This window comes from Mustelus asterias, chromosome 13 (genome assembly GCF_964213995.1).
Source record: "Mustelus asterias chromosome 13, sMusAst1.hap1.1, whole genome shotgun sequence".
In the NCBI taxonomy this organism is placed as follows: Eukaryota; Metazoa; Chordata; class Chondrichthyes; order Carcharhiniformes; family Triakidae; genus Mustelus; species Mustelus asterias.
The window spans coordinates 86,855,748-86,876,501 of record NC_135813.1 but is presented as its reverse complement, the minus strand read 5'-3'; the positions used below and the strand labels follow the sequence as shown (position 1 = coordinate 86,876,501).

General features: G+C 40.3%; 1 protein-coding gene across 1 annotated transcript in view; it reads left to right on the top strand.

The window, feature by feature from the left end:
* The window catches only part of zdhhc8b (zDHHC palmitoyltransferase 8b), a 227,535-nt gene extending 210,638 nt beyond the window's left edge, over positions 1-16,897 (top strand). The window contains exons 5-11 of the mRNA XM_078227194.1: positions 1,251-1,353; positions 1,612-1,703; positions 5,901-6,033; positions 8,220-8,343; positions 11,419-11,537; positions 13,931-14,973; positions 15,233-16,897. Of these exons, the coding sequence (XP_078083320.1) occupies positions 1,251-1,353; positions 1,612-1,703; positions 5,901-6,033; positions 8,220-8,343; positions 11,419-11,537; positions 13,931-14,973; positions 15,233-15,416 (1,798 nt within the window). The 3' untranslated portion in view covers positions 15,417-16,897. The remainder of the gene's footprint in view (positions 1-1,250; positions 1,354-1,611; positions 1,704-5,900; positions 6,034-8,219; positions 8,344-11,418; positions 11,538-13,930; positions 14,974-15,232) is intronic.
* Positions 16,898-20,754: the final 3,857 nt, after the last annotated feature.

Below are 20,754 nucleotides of genomic sequence, written 5' to 3'. Positions count from 1 at the left end.
CAACGTAGGTCGGAGAGCATGGGGTGATGGGTGAATGGGACTTGAGCACACGACAAAGCCACAGCTGACGTAAGAACAGGAAAGGAATGGTCCATGTCTTGGTCACCAAGAGAGCATTGATCTCTCTTCCCACAATCTTCACTTTTGTCTTGTACTTTAACTTCATTAAAATGTCATGTATAAATTGCATAGTGATATCTTCTGTTCAAATGTTGATACAGCTCCAAGTTACGAATTATTTCTGTGTGGCCCTTTAAATACTCTTGTAGGAACTATACCATACTTCATTGGCACATTCTGAAATTGTGAAAGTTGCTATATAAATGCAAGTCATTATTAATACCTCAATAAAATACAGGTAACAGTACTTTAAATCCAGCTTCCAAAAACTGGCAGTGTCTGACAACTGGACTTTTTTTTTAAGCATGTCGTGCAAGAGTTTTAAGTGCTATTAAATGATTGAACAACTTACTGGCGTGTTCAGGAAGTTGCTGCATTGGCATGGTGGCATACTGAGTAGCTATAGTATCCTACAGTGCAGAAGGAAGCCATTTGGCCCATTGAGTTATCCACGTGCCTGTCATTTCCATGCTTCGAATGGTCAGAGGGATCTTTGACCCTCATCTGACCCAGTTCAGGGAGTTGCACTTCTCTGCACAAGCGTAATCTTGAATGTTTCTCCAGCGATCCTCATTCCTGGTTCAATGAAGTGAGTGCTAGGGTGGACATGAGATAAGAACAAGATCCAGTTCAGTGGTGATATTCCCAAGGTAAAATACTATACTGACACTTGATGAAGTTGATATGCTAGGAATTGGGTTGGAGGGTGTATAGTGTTCATATACCAGTAAGAGTCAATGCTTTCTGAAGTGAAGGTAAAGTATAGATACTAAAATAACATTTATTGGAAGCATTCTTTCAAAAAACATATCTGAGCAACTTAATTGTCTGTGCAAGTGACAAGTTCAGTATTTGGTCAAAAAGACGACAAACTGCATCTCCTATTTGAATAAGACTAATTCACAGGGGTACATAAATGTCAAGAATTCTCTTGAAATAAGTTTATATGAAATATCAAACAGATGCATTGGATTGAAACTGTTGAGAAAATCAATGCAATTTTTGCTGTTACACTGATTCGAGTATGTAAGAAACAAACTAAATTTGTGCATATTGAGATTAATTTATGTACGTTGAATTTATATTCACCCATACTGAATATGTGATCTTTCCTTAACTAAAATAAATAGCATGGCTGTCATGTGTATAGCAGGTCTTTTCTTCATTCCTGTTGTAGGTCTTACAGGATTCCATATGGTTTTAGTTGCCAGGGGACGGACAACAAATGAACAAGTAAGTTAACTAAACACAACATTGAATTGCAACTTTGAATGTGAAAGAAGAATGTATTGGGACATCAATGGTGTCCTAACTGCTGAAGTAATTTTGCTGCGTTAATTTTCTTGTTTTCAATCACTGGTGGACTTAAGTTAAAGGCTTACAAAATTGGAAAAGAAGTTACCACAATTTTTTAAAAATTATATAATTTGCTATTTTCACTCTGGCTATAGAATACTGAATTGATTGTGTACTAAATCACGTGTCATACAGGTAACAGGTAAATTTCGAGGTGGCGTAAATCCATTCACCCGAGGATGTTGTGGTAATGTGGAATATGTACTTTGCAGTCCTTTAGCTCCAAGGTAAGTATTTCTATTATATTTCTCATTCCGAAAATTGAGCAATTTTAAAATGATAAATCTGACAACCAGCTTCTGTACATGGCACATTGATCATCATGAGAGGAGTGAAACTCAAGGTCATAACAGGATTTTTAAAAATATAAATTTAAAAAGGGTTCAACTTGGGGCAGTGCTTTTGTGGTGCAGTGGAGAAGGAACTGAAATAAATTCATGATATTGTTCGAATAGAATAAAATAATAGCAAAGGTGTGTCGCTATTAGCATAAGGTTTTCAATAAGGCTGTCGAATGTTGCAGTTTGATATCACAGGTTTAAAAAGCATACAGTATGCACAGTGACACTTAAACATACACTTTAAAGGTAGTACGGTTCGGGATCCAAACATGGCACAGTCCTGAGGTGAGTGTCTTCAGTGGTGGTGAATCCACAAATTGATTATCATCAGACAATGTTTCATATATTTCTCTCATTCCCCCCACCTGACAATCCACATAATACTGCATTACATAAGTATATCCAAGTTAAAATACAGCTCCATATAAACTGAGTTTAATTGTCTTATCTCTGATCATTAACTTTAGTTTGTCATAGTTAACAAACTCTTTTTCCTTAAGAACATAAGAAATAGGAGCAGGAATAGGCCATTTCCCCCCCCTTGAACCCACTTTGCCATTCAGTGCAATCATGGCTGATCTTCTACTTCAACACCATTTTCTTGCACTATCCCCATATCTCTTGATGTTTTTAATATATAGAAACTTATCAATCTCAGTCTTAAACCAACTCAATGACTGAGCCTCCACCGCCCTCTGCGGTAGGGAATTCCAAAGATTCATCACCTTGAGTGAAGAAACTCCTCTTCATCTCTGTCCTAAATGGCTTGCCCCTTATTCTGAGACTATAACTCCTGGATCTTGAATCCCCAACCAGGGGAAACATCCTTCCTGCATCTACCCTGTTAAGCTCTTTAAGAATTTTGTATGTTTGAATGAGATTGTCGCTCATTCTTCTAAACTCCAGAGATTAAAAGCCTAGTCCATTTAACCTTTCCTCATAGGACAGTCACTCCATCCCAGGAATTAGTTTGGTGAGCCTTTGTTGCACTCCCTAGGTAAGGAGACCCAAAATGAGCACACTTCTCCAGGTGCGATCTTACTAAATTTCTATATAATTGCAGTAAGACATCTTTACTTCTATACTCAAATCCTCCTTTAAGAAAGGCCAATGTACTATTTGCAGGTAGAGCGAGTAATTATCTTTCAGTAACTCATCAACTAAAATCATGGCAATCTGAATAATGATCATCATCGAACCACAAACTTCACACTGCAGAAGCTGGCCATTTGGCCCATCACATCTGCACTGGCTCTCTGAAAGAGCATTCACCTAGTCCCACTCCCCTGCAGTGTTGCGTATTCTTTCTTTTCAGATAACAATCCAACTCCCTTTTTGAATATTTTGATCAAACCTGCCTCTACCACTCTTTCCAGAAATTCGTTCCAGACTCCAATTCCCTCTGGGTGAAAAAGATTTTCCTCAATGCTTTTACTCCTTTTGCCAATTATTTATGGGTCTGTACCCCGGGGAACTCCACTACTAACCCTCCTCCAATCTGAAAAGCAACCATTTATCACTACTTTTTGTTTGCTGTCCAAATGCCTACTTTCCTTTTTATTCCAGGAACGAGAATCTTGTCCAAGTCTGTTGTGTGACACTGTATTAAATGCCTTTTGAAAATCCACATACACCACATCAACACCATTGCCCTCATCAACCTTCTCTATTATTTCCTTAAAAAAACTTCAAGTTAGCTAAACATTATTTTTCCTTAATTCCCTTAATACTGGCTTTCCTTAGTTATCCTGCATTTATCTAAGTGACTATTGATTTTATCCTGAACTATAGTTTCCAGAAGTTTCCCTACCACTGAAGTCAAACTGACTGGTCTGAGGTTGCCTGTATTACCCTTGCACCCCTGTTTGAACAAGGATGTAACATTCACAATTCTCCAGTCCTCTGAAATCACTCCTGTGCCTAAGGAAGACTGGAAGATTATCACTGGTGCATCTGCTAGTTTCATTCTCATCTCCCTCTGTATCATTGGATGCACTCATGTGGTCCTGGTACCTTATCAATTTTAAGTAAAGATAGCCTTTCTAACACCACCATCTTCTCTATTGTAAATTCTTTCAGTGTACCAGTTACATCCTCGCTCACCTCGGCCTGGGCAGCACCGTCTTCCTTTGTAAAGACAGATGCAAAGTTTAATACCTCCACTATTTCTCTTGCTTCCACATGCAAATCATCCTCTTTTTTTAAATCCTAATCGGCCCTATTCTTTTACCACCCTTTTATTACTTTATACTGATAGAAGACATTGGGATGAATGTTAATGTTAGCTGCCTGTCTCTTTTCATACTCTCTCCCTGCTTTTCTTCATTGGCTTTTTAATTTCCCCTCTGGTCCTTCTATATTCAGCCTGATTCTGCATTGCATTTTCTACCTGACATCTGTCATACATGCACTTCTATCTTTTCGTCTTCCCCTCCATATATCTCGTCATCCAGTGCACTCTGGATTTATTTGTCCTACCTTTCCTTTCAAGGGAATATATCGTGACATTGCCTGCGATAATTTTTCTTTGAAGGCAGCCCATTGTTCAGCCACTGCTTTTTCTGTCAACATTTGATACCAACTCACTCGACTCAAATGCATTCTCACCCCATCAAAGTTGGGTTCCCCCCCAATTTAATTATCCCTTCTCTGTATTGTTCCTTATCTTTTCCACGGCTAAACAAAATCTTGCAATACAATGGCCACTGTCTCCTAAGTACTCTCCCACTGATATTTAATCCACTTGGGCCAACTCATTCCCAGAACCAAATAGTGCTTGCCCTCACATTGGACCGGAAACGTACTGCAGAAAATTATCTGGAGCACATTCCAGGAATTCTCGTCCCTCTTGTCCCTTTGCACTATTCCTGTCCCTGTCTATATTTGGATAATTGAAGTCCCCGGTTATAATTACTAATTCTTGCAATTCTCTGTAATTACTTTGCAAATGTATTTCACTATATTCCTTCCAATAGTGGTTCATATACCTCACCAATCAATGTTATTGCATCTTTTTCATTCCCTGCTTCTAGCCAGAGAGATTCCATCATTAACTTTCTAGAACATCCTCTCTCTCAAGTACTGTCATGCCATCCTTAGTCAATACTGAGACAACCCCCCTCCCATCCCATCCCTTTCCTGCCTCTTCTAAACACATTGTACCCAGGAATGTTTCATGTCCAGTCCTGCCAGATTTCTGTTAAAGCAATAATAACATAATTCCATTTGGCAATCTGTGCCTATTGTTCACCAATCCTTTAATCGCACTCTGTACATTCACATACATGCACAGGTCATAAATGTAGCTCAATACATCACGCAAACCAGCCTCCCATCCATTGACTCTGTCTACACTTCCCGCTGCCTCGGAAAAGCAGCCAGCATAATTAAGAACTCCACGCATTCCAGACATACTCTTCTTCCACCTTCTTCCGTCAGGAAAAAGAGACAAAAGTCTGAGGTCACTCATCAACCGATTCAAGAACAGCTTCTTCCCTGCTGCTGTCAGACTTTTGAATGGACTTACCTCGCGTTAAGTTGATCTTTCTCTACACCCTAGCTATGACTGTAACACTACATTTTGCACTCTCTCATTTCCTTCTCTATGAATGGTATACTTTGTCTGTATAGTGCGCAAGAAACAATACTTTTCACTGTATACTAAAACATGTGACAATAATAAATCAAATAATTTTGATTTAGGCTTTTTTTACTTTCCCCATACACTGATCCCAACTATTGACTACTCTAATTCTATCAAACTCTCCCAAATATTCTATTTACCTTGATACCTAGTAACTCATCCTTGTACAGGTCCCATGTGCCCCAGAACTGGTCCCATCATACATCGTTATGATTGTGATTATAAATATACATGAATTTCATGAGTAAACCTTGTTTTCAATTAGTTTTTAAGCTTATGCTGGATATATGGGCTGCAAATGAATTGCTGACTATTATGATGAAACTGTATGGTTAAGCACAATGAGTTTGGACTTCACTGTATGCTGAAACCTTGTTATGTATGTTATAAATAGTTATCTGCAGTCTTTCTATTATAATTAATTTGATTCCTGACCCCAGGTACGTGGTGGACTACAAAAAGAAAGAATTGATAACAGTAAAATCTCCTTTTGTCAGACTTCCATTGTCTGAAAGACAAATTGTACTCAAGATAAATGACAATGGAATTCAGGGCAATCTGAACAGGACCAAGGTAAGGAGATCAAAATTATGTTTTTAATATTTAAAATACTTTTACCTCATTTCCATTCCCCTCATTTATTTGAAGCTGAACTTTATGAATTTCGGGTCGTGCAAACTTTTAATGTATTTGCACTGCTTTGAGTTGACTCCAAATCCACAAGACGGCATTGAAATGTTAATGTTTTCAACATTGCATTGTCCCACTTAGTGTTTGCTCAACAGTGTCCATCAGATTTGTTGGTATACAGGCTGGAGTTCCAGGACTACTTATTGCATACTTAGTGGTGTCAAATCAGCTACTTAATTGTGGCAATAGAGACTTGGTCCAGGACATTTTTGATACATCTGTACCAAAAGTTCAGAAACTCACAAAACTGTTCAATTTTACCACTGATATCCTGAGGAGCCAGTTAGCTCAGCTGGATAGAAGCTGGTTTGTGATGCAGGTTCAATTCCTGTACCGGCTGAGGTTCTTCATGAAGGTCTGCCTTCTCAACCTTGCTCCTCGCCTGAGGTGTAGAGATCCTCAGGTTAAATCACCACCAGTCAGCCTATTGTCATCTGCAACTATGGCGACTTTACCTGAAATTATCCTGTTTATAATCCAATTAATTCAGTACAATTTAATGTAACATTTTAGTATTTAAATCCCACTATGAAGTGTCTTTCCTGTTGACTTATTGATGTAATAACCAATCTCAGCTATGTTGTCATCAGATGCTTTGTAAGAGCAACAATTGGAAACAAGGTCTAAACCAAGTTTGTCCAATCTTTTCGCTTCGGAGGCCACATTTGCATATTTTACTCAAGGGGCCGATGGGCAGATTTTGGAAAGATTGGTGGGGGGGGGGTGGCGGTTCTGCGTGGGCCAGGAGAATCCCATGGTGGGCGATGCACAAATCCCCCTGGAAGTGCCAGCCTAGGCCACCTGGCACTGCCCAATGGGCAAAGTGCCAATTCCCAGGGAGCACCTTGGCACTGCCCATCGAGCATGGGGCAGTGCCAAAGGAGGTGGGGCATGTGGGGGCATGGCCTGATGGGGACGTGTTCTAGGCAGCAATTTGTGGGGGTGAGGGTCCCGCTGCCATTCTGCAGTCAGGATCGGTGGGAGAAGAAGGGAGGCCAGTGATTGGGGTGGGCTGGGGAGGGCGGTCAGTCAGGGGGTACAATCAGCCCACTGGGGGGAGTCAGCACTCCGGGGGGGGGGGGGACTGGAGATTGGGGTGGGCCGAGAGGGAGGCGTTCAGAGCTGGCCCAGGAATGGTTGGGGGGGCGCAGAGAGCCGGCGTTGCGGGGGTTGAGGAGCTGGCCAGCAAGTGCGGGGCCACTGCGTATGTGCCGATCTCGGTAATGACAGGCGCATGCACAGTAGCCCACTGATTTCAGCCTTTCCAGTAGGGATAGGCCTGCCCCCTAGTTTTTAATGATATTCACGCTGGAAGCCCCTGCAGTGCACAGAGTGTGGGAGATTCTTCTCTGAACTCACACTGAAAAAATCAGCATGAATTATTCCAGTTTTCATGTGAATTCAACACTTTAGAAATTTTTTGGGAGAATTCCGGCCAAGGTTTGGCACAACATTAAACTGAATTTCAAAACAAAATGGAGGCTTTAAGGAGAGAAACTATTGCTGAACAAACGTACAACAATATCATAACAAAATGTTAAGTTAAAAAGAGTAAGTAATAAAAGTGACCAGAGTGTGAGGGGGTCAGTGTTGTAGTGGGTGGGTGAATGTTGGTGTGTGGTGGTGAGAGTGAGTGAGAAAGTTATGACTGGGTGTAAGTATATTTCAATTGGTAGAAAACCTAATCAATCAATTTATCTACTACACTGCATCCAAATTTGTGTTAGCCTATTTTTAATACTTGCACTGTCACCATTATTAGCTACTGAAGGTTTAGTATTCGTGAGTTAATTAGAACTCTAATTTTTTTTTAATCCAGTTAACTCATATTAATGAAATTCTTACCTGCCTTGTGCAAAATGTATAAGAACAGAGTTCACCAATACTGACATAAGCACAGCCCTGAGACTCCAGTAACTGCTTACAATTATAACTAAAGTACATCAATTATAAGGACGCAACAAAAATGTATGACCCTAAAAATTGAACGATTGAAAGGAAGATGGTCATGTGTTATTTAGAAACTAAAGTTACATCTGTTCGCTGCAGTCAATTGTTGTTTGTTTTAGTCCAAAGGAAGTTTGGAAGCTTTGGAAGTTCAATCGACAGAGGTGGAGCCCCCACTCCCACCTAAGCTAGGTCCAAGCAAATACGCAAACCTTAAAAACCAGCTTGGCGCTTCGACCAATGAAGGTAATACAATTGACTGTGAAATGGAAAAATAATTTTGGTGAGAACTATTGTATTAATAGTTAGTTTTCATGAAATAATTTAGCATCGATATGTGTCTGAAAAATGAACAATTCCTACCAGTATTTGATGGTGAGACATTTTCTGTGCATAATAAATATCGGTGTGCTTTCTCGCTACCACTCAGCATGTTGACCTTCAGCTATATTAGGAAATATGAATCCAAGATGCAAGCAGGTGTACTTTAGCATCTACGCATACCTTTAATAAATGCACTTCATCTATTTCCAACTCACCCAACCACTTCCCTCCCTACATCCTACATACAAGTGACAGGTTATCTAATAATAGACCTTGGTGTAGAATCTGTAGAAAACTTCATCCAACTTTTGAGATCCTTCCTTCTTCACCAGCTTTACATTGTTCTTCCAGCTTATACAAGTAAGGGAAATACTCAAAATACAAGTTACTGTTTCTATACCGTTTGACAATCAATGTGTCATTGTAAATTAGAGAAGAAAAATGCAAATGCCAGAAATCTAATGAAAGATTGTTACCCAAAACATCATTCTTTTTCAGGTATTGACAGACTTGCTGCAGCATTTTTCACTTTGATTTTTGAACATAAATTGATGCACTTTGTAAGAATGAAATGTATCGATAACTCTAATATGAGTGGCTTCCTTACATTTATTTCCTCCCTCTGCTCCAACTTCTTCAAATCATAATCTTTTCACTGTACGATGTAAGGCTAAGAACATGGCAAATAGCAAGGTCAGTTTAGAATGGTGCAAAGTACTTCCTTGTTCCACATTGAAGGGATACTTTTAAGGTCTAAAGTTAAAGTTTATTTATTAGTCACAAGTAGTCTTGCATCAACACTGCAATGAAGTTACTGTGAAAAACCAGGCCATTACAGTCTAAGCTCCCCTTATGAGAATGCAGGCATCTTTTCTGTTTCTTTCTCTCACTTTGTTAGCAACCTGGCTGAAATCGGGAGTTCATCTGATGATTGTAGGTAATCCATATCTAGCTATGTAGCTAGTTGACTTGTGTACCATTAATAAATTCAAAGTCCAGTTTATATAATAAATTCAGTGTTCAGTTTGTTATGTATTATCCCGTTTATCCCACGAGTACTTTTATGTTTGGGATGTCCAAAGTACGTACTCGGCTGTTTCTTTCTCACGTATACATGTGAGTACATTGTGTACATCTCGAGGAAGGAATTGTCCCAGGTGTGAATGCAACTGAGTTTGCTTGACTGGATTAAAGTATTTGTTCACAGTAGAATGCTCTTTTGTAGGAGTGTGCAGGCATTGTAGTTGAGAATGTGAGATTGGTGGCATACTCCGTTTCAAACAAGGTCTTTTACAAGCTAGCCTGTGGAGCTACAATTCTTGGGATGAAGTGGGTAGCAATGGTGTGAACAGAAATAGTTAATTGTGCTGGGAGATGATATTTGATATCTTAGATAAGGATTGTTGGTGAGAGTTGCTAATTGAATTATTACTCGTGCACAGAGATTTATTGCTAGAGATAATTCTCACTTTTTAGGAAATAACAGAAATTAAGATCGAAATCATCAGTACATTATTCAACCATGATTTAAATCCTATGTTTATAGTGTAATGGAATTTCATTTTTTCTAAAAGGACAACACAACATTTACAATTTTTAAAAAATGTAAATCTAAAAATCCCAAGTTAAATGGGGAAAAAACTTGCAGTGGAATAAAGCAATTTTATCAAGCTCATCAAATATATTTTGTGTCTACTCTGCACTCCCAAAAATTATGCCACAAGATCTGTCCTACTCAAGTTATAATTAACGTGCTAGTGCTTTGCTGCCTCCTTCAATCTTTCTTCCATTCTGTACTCTCTCTTGTTATTGTCTCCTATCCCTGCCTCAACACCTTGTCCTTCTCCACAGAAAAGTAGTTATTGGTCAGTGGCATGGTTCTTCAAATAGCAACAGCTACCTTGCCTCAAATAGCAACAACTACCTTGCTTACATGGCTATTCTTCAGGTGTGAGTTTGGACAATGAATGTTGGGGGTCCCTGAAACCAATTCGTACCTCCTTTTCATCAGCAGATCACTGGATAATAATCAGGACCAGGCTGCCTGTCCTTTTGTTCTCTCTATATCCTAGCAGACCAATAGTAAGGATTTTGTCATCACCTTGACTGAAATTGCCTCACATTGCCCACAACCATGGTCAAACTTGGGGCTGCCTTGTGTGTGAATCCTTACCACACCGTACTTTATATTTATTCACCCAATCCTTGGGGAGTGTGTGTTTCTTCCTAAAGGATTAGCCTGAGTGTTTCCTTTTAAATTTCAGAATGCTAAAGGCAGAGATAAATTAAGTGTTGCTGTAATTAACTCGATTTTGATTAGATACAGATTTGGAGAATAGGTCCACCTAGATGTTTATGTTGATGATTTGCTTGTAATTATGTATACTGTCTTACTATAGCTGTGTAATAGGTTTTAAAGTTACATAGAACATTGAATTCATAGTTGGAACATCTTACAATTCAGTTTACATTTTTAAACCTTTTGAGTATGATTTTCTTTCACATTATTAAACATTAACTCATTGCGAGAAATAAATAACTAAGTTCCAACCAACTCCACATTGTTTCTTTATTCTAAAAAAATCTTCGAAGAAAGATGGGCTGATGAGTCTTTATATATGTGAATATTGACAATAAACCGGTTGCTTATATCAATCCTCTTTACCAGTGCATCAGTACTGCCCCAGTATTCAGAGGGTTCATTGTTGTCTATTCCAAATCCTCTTAGTACACGCCACCATCATTATATTCCACCCTGTCATAAAACTACTGCAGCTTTGCACTCAATTTTCATTTATTACTGTGTCCTAGAATGGGATCATTGAGTTATAGTGCACATCTGATTCCAACGTGCAAAAGCTCCTGAAGACCTTATAATAAAGATGATGTGTACCTAGATTCCTCTGACCTAGCCCGTCTGTTCTTTTTCAGTAGTTAGTGTACCTTTGTGTCTGTGTGTACTGCTACCTGTACTACATTGTCGTTGTCTTATTGCAGATAGTGGTCTCTCATCCAAGCCCATCAACCCACCCACTCCTGCCATGTTTAAGTATCGACCAACATTCAGCAATTCAGATGCAAACCCCAAAGTCCTCTACCATGCTGCTAGTGATAAGGTGAGGAAAATGCAGCATCCGGTGCGAGACAATAAAGCTTGTACTTTACTTTTTCTTTGTTAGATAACTTGGCTAGAATGGAAATAGTTTAAAAGACTGAGTGACTGAAACTTCAGCACATCACGGAAATGACACTTTCCTCCATTGCATTCACCCTTTAGAAACCATGACATTACTGCTTTGTAGAATGTTAAAGAAAATAATGTTGATGTTAGATCTTAACAACTGGTTATCCATTACCACATGACATGCTTTGAATCTTTTTTTTTAGAAAAGAGCCTTGGGTTTGTATAGAACCATGTCACAATCTCAAAATGTATCATACAACAGATTTCTCTGCCACGCAGTGACAGTTGGATAGATTTAGAAGATTGCTATTTTCTGTAAGAAGCTGATTTATAAAATCGGATCTCTGTATGGTCAACAAATCTGTTCCTTTAGAGTTTGTGAAAAATTAGTTATGTTTTTATATCTATAACCAACATTTGTCTCTCCTTTATAAATATAGTAAGTTGCCAGTGGTCACTATCACTCTTCTGGAGGCGATGAAAAATCAATCTTCGAATTTACATGTTTCATTTTCTTAAATGATTTTAAATGGGCATTCATTGATCAATGTTGGAGCTTTGATGGTTATTAATAGTCCATGCTGTCTTGTCCTTTTGCAGAGGGAGAAGCATATTTTCAAGGGAGAAATTTTGCAAAGAAGAACTCTTTTTATTCCTTGCCATAGTGGGGATGTTTGCACAATGTTCAGTACCATTCGCGACTCAGATACTGAAGCGGTCCATGGCCAAATGCAGCAAAACCTAGATATTATCCAGTCTTGGGCTGATAAGTGGCAAGTAACATGTGCACCACACAAAAGCCAGGCAATGACCATCTCCAACAGGAGAGGCTATATCTAACCATCATTCCTTGACATACTATGGCATTACCACTGTTTAAATTCCCCACTATCAACATCCTGGAGGTTACCATTGACCAGAAACTGAACTGGACTAGCCATTTAAATACTGTGGCTACCAGAGCAGTCAAAGGCTTGGAATCCTGCGGCAAGTAACTCGCCTCCTGACTCCTGAAAGCTGGTCCACCATCTATAAGGCACAAGTCAGAAGTGTAATGGAATACTTTCCACTTGCCTGGATGATTGCAGCTCCATAAACACTCAAGAAGCTCAACACTATCAGGCCAAAAGCAGCCCATTTGATTGCTACCCCTTCCACAAACAGTCGCTCCCTCAACCACCGACGAACAGTTGCAGCCATGTGTACCATCTACAAGATGCACTGCAGAAACTGACCAAGGTTCCTTAGGCAGCACCTTCCAAACCCACTACCATCTAGAAGGACCCGAGCAGCAGCTACCTTGAAGCACCGCCATCTGGAAAGTCCTCTCCAACTCGCTTACTATCCTGACTTGCAAATATATCGCCGTTCCTTCACTGTTGCTGGGTCAAAATCCTGGAACTCCCTCCCTAACAGTATTGTGGGTGTGCTTACACCTCCGGGACTGCAGCAGTTCATGAAGGCAGCTCACCACAACCTTGTCAAGGCAACTAGAAATGGATAATAAAAATGCTGGTCTGGCCAGTGATGCCCACATCCCATAAAATAAATTTTAAAAATACTTGGATGGGACGTGGGGAAGCGCGCTGTTATAAAGTGTGATACATTTGCTGATGTCTTAATTGGATCTCAAAGTGGATAGTTTTTTTGGATGTAGATTGATTCTTATACTTGTACTTTTTATCAAATATTATTCATCCAGAAAGGGCTGATGTGCCAAATAAAACTCGAATATGTTTTTGAATGCTGGACTCTCCCAGAATGAAAGTTTTAGTGACACAAATAGGCTTGCATTAACGCTACAATGAAGTTACTGTGAAAAGTATTCACCTTTGGGGTGATGCATAATTCCAATGCTGTATGCTGCACAATCCTGTAACATGATGCTTTGAATCGGACGTTTATAAAGTAACAACTGTATTGTAATAATATAATGTGAGCGATTCAGATTGCAACAACTAATCAATGTTACAATCTCTGAGAGAATGTCTTTTTGCTAACCTCCCTTGATCTGTACTAGCTTTCCACAATCTCCTTCATGTAGTAATTTTCGTATAATGGTTGAAAATTGTGATGTCAGTATTGCCAAAATTACTTGTTATCTATAATTTGCACAGTAAGACGTCTCACAGGTTAAAGTCCAACAGGTTTATTTGGTAGCACAAGCCACAAGCTTTCAGAGCGCTGATCCACGTCATCTTTAATTTGAACAGGAAACAAATTGAATCTTTTAACTGAGGAATTGTAATGTTGGTGGTAGCAACTGTTATTGTTGAATGATGAAATTGACTATTCCTGGTAACTGTCTGATCTCCCATTTTATAGATTTCCATGCAGGAAGGACATAAGGAGGCAGTTATCATGGAAGAGTGCAGCAGGGCCCATGACTACAGGTCTGAGCCAAATCTCGATATCCCCGACTACAGATCGCCATCACTTCACAAGACCTACCAGTCATCACCGTTCCAACTTGACTCGCTCTCTGTTAGCTCTCGCTCTCTCAGCCTAAAATCGGCTCACAGGAGGGGAGCAGATAAGGTTCAATTACATCAAATGAAATCGGACGTCTCATCCCCTAATCCATACAAAAACATTTTTGGTCCGAATTCCTTGTCCAACAGGAATGGAAGCCTGTCCTATGATAGTTTGCTCAATCCCGCCACCCCACATCCTGGGGTAGATTCTGCAGCACAGACTGGAGTTTCGGCTGTGGGATACAATTCACCGTACCTGTCGGCCAAAATGTGCCAGATCCGAGGGGCAAATCTCCAGCGTCAGCCTATGCAGGGTTACAGCCCAATTCATAGAGCCTCACCACCACACCAACGGGAACCTTCGCCAGTCCGATACGACAACTTGTCTAAGCAAATAATGGCCTCCATTCAGGAGCGGAAGGCGATGGAAGAGCGAGGAAAACTCCTTCGAGCCTCACCTGATTCCGTGTTTCTAGATTCGGGAGCACATGACACACCTGGGTCATATAACCTGCAACAGCTGAACACTTTACTGGATGACGCGAGAAGGACAACCACTGGCAGATATGGTTCAAGAGATAATCTTGTGTCTCCTGCTAATTACAGCACAAGGAACCCTCTGATGCGTACTTCTGCTTCCTCCCTGTCGAGCACAGTGTCGAGGGTAGCGAGGACTTCTACAAGTTCCCTTCACGCAGACATAGCAAACAACAATGTGCAGTCCCATCACACTTTGCAAAGCAGAGCTATTGAGACTGCATACAGGTCTCCAGGTCATCAAATCACATCTTCCTCGTTAGTCAGGTCCCCCTCTTATGGAAGCCAAAAGCCTCTGTCCTTTGTCACTGCGATGGAAATGTCAGAAGGTGTGCCTCAGCCTCTGATAACTCCATGGTAGGTAGTGGACCTTGTCTTCTGAATCTTGCTAAACTTCGTAAACTGCTGAGGTGGCAGCTTTAGTTCAGATTAACTCGCGTTTGTATGGATTGAATAAATAATAAAGTTATTATTGAACCTGTACAATAAGTTGGGTTCTAACTTTGACTGCTTTTTAATTGAAAATAGTGGCCTGACGTGTGTTTCTGTCTGAACAGGCTCCAAAGAAAGGCCTGAATGAAAGCATTGCACCAATTGTCATCTTTCTGTTTTTCAGTGATGAGGTTCAGATGAAGGCAGCTCACAGCAAAATTAACGGACAGCCAAAACGTTTATCCAGAGTGGATAGTCGGATAAGCTCAACTTCTAGTTCCCATGGTGCTACAATCAGTCCCACCAGACAATCCAATGTGAAAAAAGTGTCGGGCGTAGGTGGGACCACCTATGAGATCTCAGTGTGAACAGCCATCAACGACGGCAGCTGTGAAGCTGGATGCACTGTGAAGACTATTGCAGCAGCTATGTGTTATTTTTGCCCAATGAGCTGCAGCCTTATTCCTCCAGACGTAGTTTTACAACCAATCAGAAACATGGTTTCAATTCAGGGCAGGCCCACTGCAAACTTTTGCTTTTGTCTTTTCTTTCCTCTTCTGCTCCATAAAGTGATGTTTTATCATAGAAGGAAGAACGGTTGTTATTGAATCCGCTATTGTACACTCGCCTATCCATTGGAATCTTGTGTAAAGTTTTGTGCTGTGATGATTTAATATTAACCTGGACTTCTGTAATGATTTTATGATGGTGAAGAGTTTTATTCTGGCCTGCCAATCAAACTTGTCAATGCCAGTTTGACAAATGTAATAACTTTTTATTTTGTGTTAATAGATGCTGGCACAACTGTGTGGCACCAAAGCTTGTCGGTTCCCTTCCTTCTGTAGAGGAAGTGATGCTCATACATCAGCCAAAAGATGTTTTTAAAACACTCTCCTCTAGAAGGAGAATTTATGCCATTAGACAACCTGTCAGGTACCCTTGTATGTGAGTATACGTGCGTCTGTGCACCTGTGTGTCTAGGCATGTCTGAAAAGGTTCGAGGGAGGGCATTGTTCTAGGGCTTAAAGCCTTCAGAGCTCAAAGAATGTTTGCATTGATAAATAATCCAATTTATGAAAACATTAAAGATTCCTATCAGTAATCAGATGTTGGAATTGGCAATGTATAGAGTTGTAATGGATACCTAGGAGAGGAGATGACAACCTGTGCTAAGATAATGATGAAAGAGTATTATAAACTTTTCTGGCTTAGGCAAATTTGCTGATGCCATTTCTAGACTGATGAGAGTTCAGGGCCATTTTCACACTGCCGCAGATTAGTTAACATGGGGTGTTTGTATCAATGATTAACACGCATGGTGTATTTTGATTATTGCCATGATTTTAAGGAGCTGTTGAAGTGAGGTTACTTCACCTTACCCTGACAGTCAATGCATATTCCTCTCCTGTATTTCATAATAAATATCAGTGCAGGATTGTGTAAAGGTTTCCTACCTCTCCATTCTTGGCCTGGAATGGTGGATGTTGGTAGTTTGCCTAAAGAGAGAAATCGGGAGAAAATCAGTTCCAATATCAACTTTTTTTTTACAGTTTTGCATCGTATTTTGTTAGTTGTCAGTGAAGAACCCAAATGTGTTTTCTCATGAGTTTTTAAGATAACATCAAAAGTGTGATACTTCGCTAAATTAGCTACTTAACGTGGATCCTGGTTTATCAATGCCAAGGTAAGCCAATGAGCTGCTCTAGCAGTCGTTAGCTTTGCAGTATAAATATATTTTTGTTTTAATTTAGGCTTTTTATTCATTATTTTGTTCCTTTTTACTTAGCAGCCTCAGCAGGTCTGATATTGATCAAAAGAAGGTTTCAATGTGGAATAAATGTCAGATTTTATTATTGTGCGATGCAGCCGCCTTTTATTCTGAGATTTAATTCAGTTAGTATAGGCTGAAAACTCCTGTTGGGAGCCCCTGAGTGGCTATTCTACAAATAACATGCTGATTGTCCATAATACCTAATGTCACAAAACAAATAAAGGGATCAAAGGATATGGGGGGGTGGGGGAGGGGGGATCAGGATATTGAATTTGATGTTCAGCCGTCCCATTAGTAGTCAAATTCCTGGACTTGGACTTTACCCATCCATTGCCTCTGGCAATCCCTGCTGCATAGTATTTAAACAATTCCCAACATATAGTTGAGTAACAATACAGATAATACCAAATATTTACAATATTAGGATTAATTTGTATTACCTTGCATATTTCGATATAAATTTCTATCTGCCCAGCCATTCAGTCAGTATTATCTGTTTATGTAGCACTTCTTGTGTTTCCACACAATTTGGCATAATCTGTTTCAGTGACACGTCTCTCTCTCTCTATCTTCCTCGAGGTCGGTTCAGCATTTAATATCACACATATGGATATCCTCCCATTGATCATTGCAGCTTAGTTGCATTGGTGCCATTGTTAATTGCTCTTTGCTTCCTATTGCTAAACTTTGTGGAACTCCATCTATTACAAACCAGCAACAAGAGCTTTTGCAAAATTCCCTCCAACCTCCAGTGCCAGATGAACCTCATTAACATTTGAAAACTTTGTCGAGATTTGGTGGGAAGGGAGCACAGTCAACTGGCTAATTAGCAACATGCAAGCACCTCGCATTAATATTGCTTGTATTTTTAAATACTTGAAATCAAAACATTGTTGTATAACTGCCTGAGAATTGTACCTGTAAAGTAGTCTAACCTCTTCTCGGGAAACCATCATTGTTCTGTGTTCAGGGCGTTGAAATGGGCTGCTCGCAGATCTGCAGGAGCCAGGGATGAATGGTCAGTTATAAGTATGTCTAAATATGGAGGTTCTATGACCAGACAGAATAAAATCTGGAGGCAATTGTGAGTGTACACTATACTGTGCAACAGACACTAAAGCAATATTACAATTGCAAATAAGAATGCTGGTTGATCCATTGAAGTGCATAGAGAGCGAATTGTAATTTGAAATAGGCTGAAAGGACGTGATGGATGCTTCTGTTGGGTTCTGCTAGGATCAATGATTTATAATAATCCTACCAGTGAGAATAAGTACTTTAATTGGCTGGAGATCTCTTGTTCGGGAATAGATGTTTCACCGTACAGCCTTCATAGGCTGATCATAAGTGGTGCTGTTTTCGAAGAGTGTTCTTGGAGAGTCTTGTTTGTACATTTGTCAGGTCATCAGAATGTATGAAATAATATTGCTTGCTTATTTGCTAAGAGTGCGAGTTTGGGTTTATTGTCATGTATCCCTTCTTTCTGTTGAAACACAAAAAAATTATGTAGGCTTGATCTAGACTCAGCGAGCTTTAAGGGGTTAGTTTTCTGTTCCTCGAAAAACAAATTGCATTTGTATAGCACCTTTCTTAAGGACATCCCAATGTACTTTACAGACATTGAAGTACGTTTTTAACTGGAATCACTGAGCAGGATTTTCCACATGACCCACCACATGTTTCACGGAGGCAGCCCGCCATTGACTGGCAGCGGGATCTTCTGGTCCCACTGTTGTCAACAGGGTTTGCCGTTGAATGCACACCACACTATCGGGAAACCCACGGTGGGCTGCGCTGTCGGCCAGAGCGGATGATCCCACTGGTGTGAATGGCTGGAAAATTCCAGTCACTGCTGTAATGTAGGAAACTGGGCAAAGAATCTGCACAGTAAGAAGTCTCATAACACCAGGTTAAAGTCCAACAGGTTTATTTGGTAGCACAAGCTTTCAGAGAGTCGCTCCTTCTTCAGGTGACTCACCTGAAGGAGCGACACTCCGAAAGCTTGTGCTACCAAATAAACCTGTTGGACTTTAACCTGGTGTTATGAGACTTTTTACTGTACTTACCCCAGTCCAACGCCGGCATCTCCACATCAAAGAATTTGCACACAGCAAACTCCCACCAACTACAATGTGATCATGAAATAAAAACAGAAAATGCTGGAAATACTCAGCAGTTCTGGCAGCACCACTAAAGAACAGAGTTAATGTTTCAGGTTGATGGCTTGTTATCAATTCTGAATCCAGCATTTTCTTATTTTTTTAGATTTCCAGCAACTGCAGCATTTTGCTCTTGTAAAGGAATAATAGCCGTATAATCTGTTTTAGTGTTGATTGAATGATAAATATTTCTCCCCGACTTAGTACAGAGTCAAAGGATATATTGTGACAAGCAAGATGATATAAGTTCTGTCTCAGTTACAAAATTCCCCACAGTGACTACACTTAAAATACTGGTTTTGAAGCATTTAGGAATGTACTGAGGTCTTGAAGGGTGCTATATAAATGTGGGGAAACTGGGAAATTATATGAATTAGGAGCAAGGGGAGACCATTCGGCCCCTCAAGCCTGCTTTGCTATTCAATTAGATCATGGCTAATCTAATTGTGGCCTCAACTTTACGTTCTCGCCTACCCCTGGTATCCTTTGACTCCCTTGTAAGTTAAGAATCTACCTCTGCCTTAAAAATATTCAACGGCCCTGCCTTCATGGCTCTCTGGGGAAGAAAATTCCACCAAAACCCTCAGAGAAAAAATTCTCCTCGTCTCCATCTTAAATGGGAGCCCCCTTATTTTGAAACCGTGTCCTCTAGTTTTAATCTCTCACACAAGGAGAAACATCCTCCCCACATCCACTCTGTCAAGTCTCCTCAGGATGTTATATGTTTCAATAAGATCACCTTTCATTCTTCTAAACTGCAATACGTGTACACAAGTCCAGCCTGTCCAATCTTTCCCCACAAGATAACTCCTCCTCCCACCCCAGATATCAGTTGAGTGAACCCTAAGGGGAAGTGGTACATAGTGGTAATGCCATTGAACTAGTAATACAGAGACCTAGAGTAATGTTCTGGGGACCTGGGTTCAAATCCCACCATGGCCGATTGTGAAATATGAATTCTGTTTTTAAAATTTGGAATTAAAAACCAATGATGATCCTGAAACCACTGCCTACATGTGACTCCATACCCAATGGGGCTGACTCTGAAATGTCCTCGGAAATGGCCTAGCAAGTCACTCAGCTCAAGGATAATTAGGGATGGGCAACAAATTCTGGCCTTGTCAACGATGCCTACATTCAATGAATGAATAGAAAAAGATCCTTTCTTAAGTATTCATCAGTGCCCTATTTTTATATTCCATTCCTTTTGCAATAAACAATAACATTCCATTTGGCTTGTGAATCATATACTAACTTTTTGGGATGCCTCGCCCAAATCCTTCTGCACCCCAGAGTTCTGCAATGGTGCTCACTTTAAATAATAGGCTGCGTTTCTACTCTTCCTGCCAAGATAGGCAAGTTCACATTTCCCCACATTTTCCTCCATTGAGAGATGATTGGCCTGTGGTCAGCCTTGTGGGTTGGATTTTCATATATAACCAATTTACTTTATAACACGGCACGGTGGCACAGTGGTTAGCACTGCTACCTCACAGTTTCAGGGACTTGGGTTCAATTCCCAACTTGGGTCACTGTCTGCGTGGAGTTTGCACATTCTCCCAGTGTCTGCGTGGCTTTCCTCCGGGTGCTCCGGTTTCATCCCACAGTCCAAAGATGTGCAGGTTGGGTGGTTTGGCCATGCTAAATTGCCCCTTCATGTCAGGGGGACTAGGCTAGGGTGAGTGCATGGGGTTATAGGAATAGGGCCTGGGTGGGATTGTGGTCAGTGCAGACTCGATGGGCTGAAAGACTTCCTTCTGCATTGTAGGGTTCTGT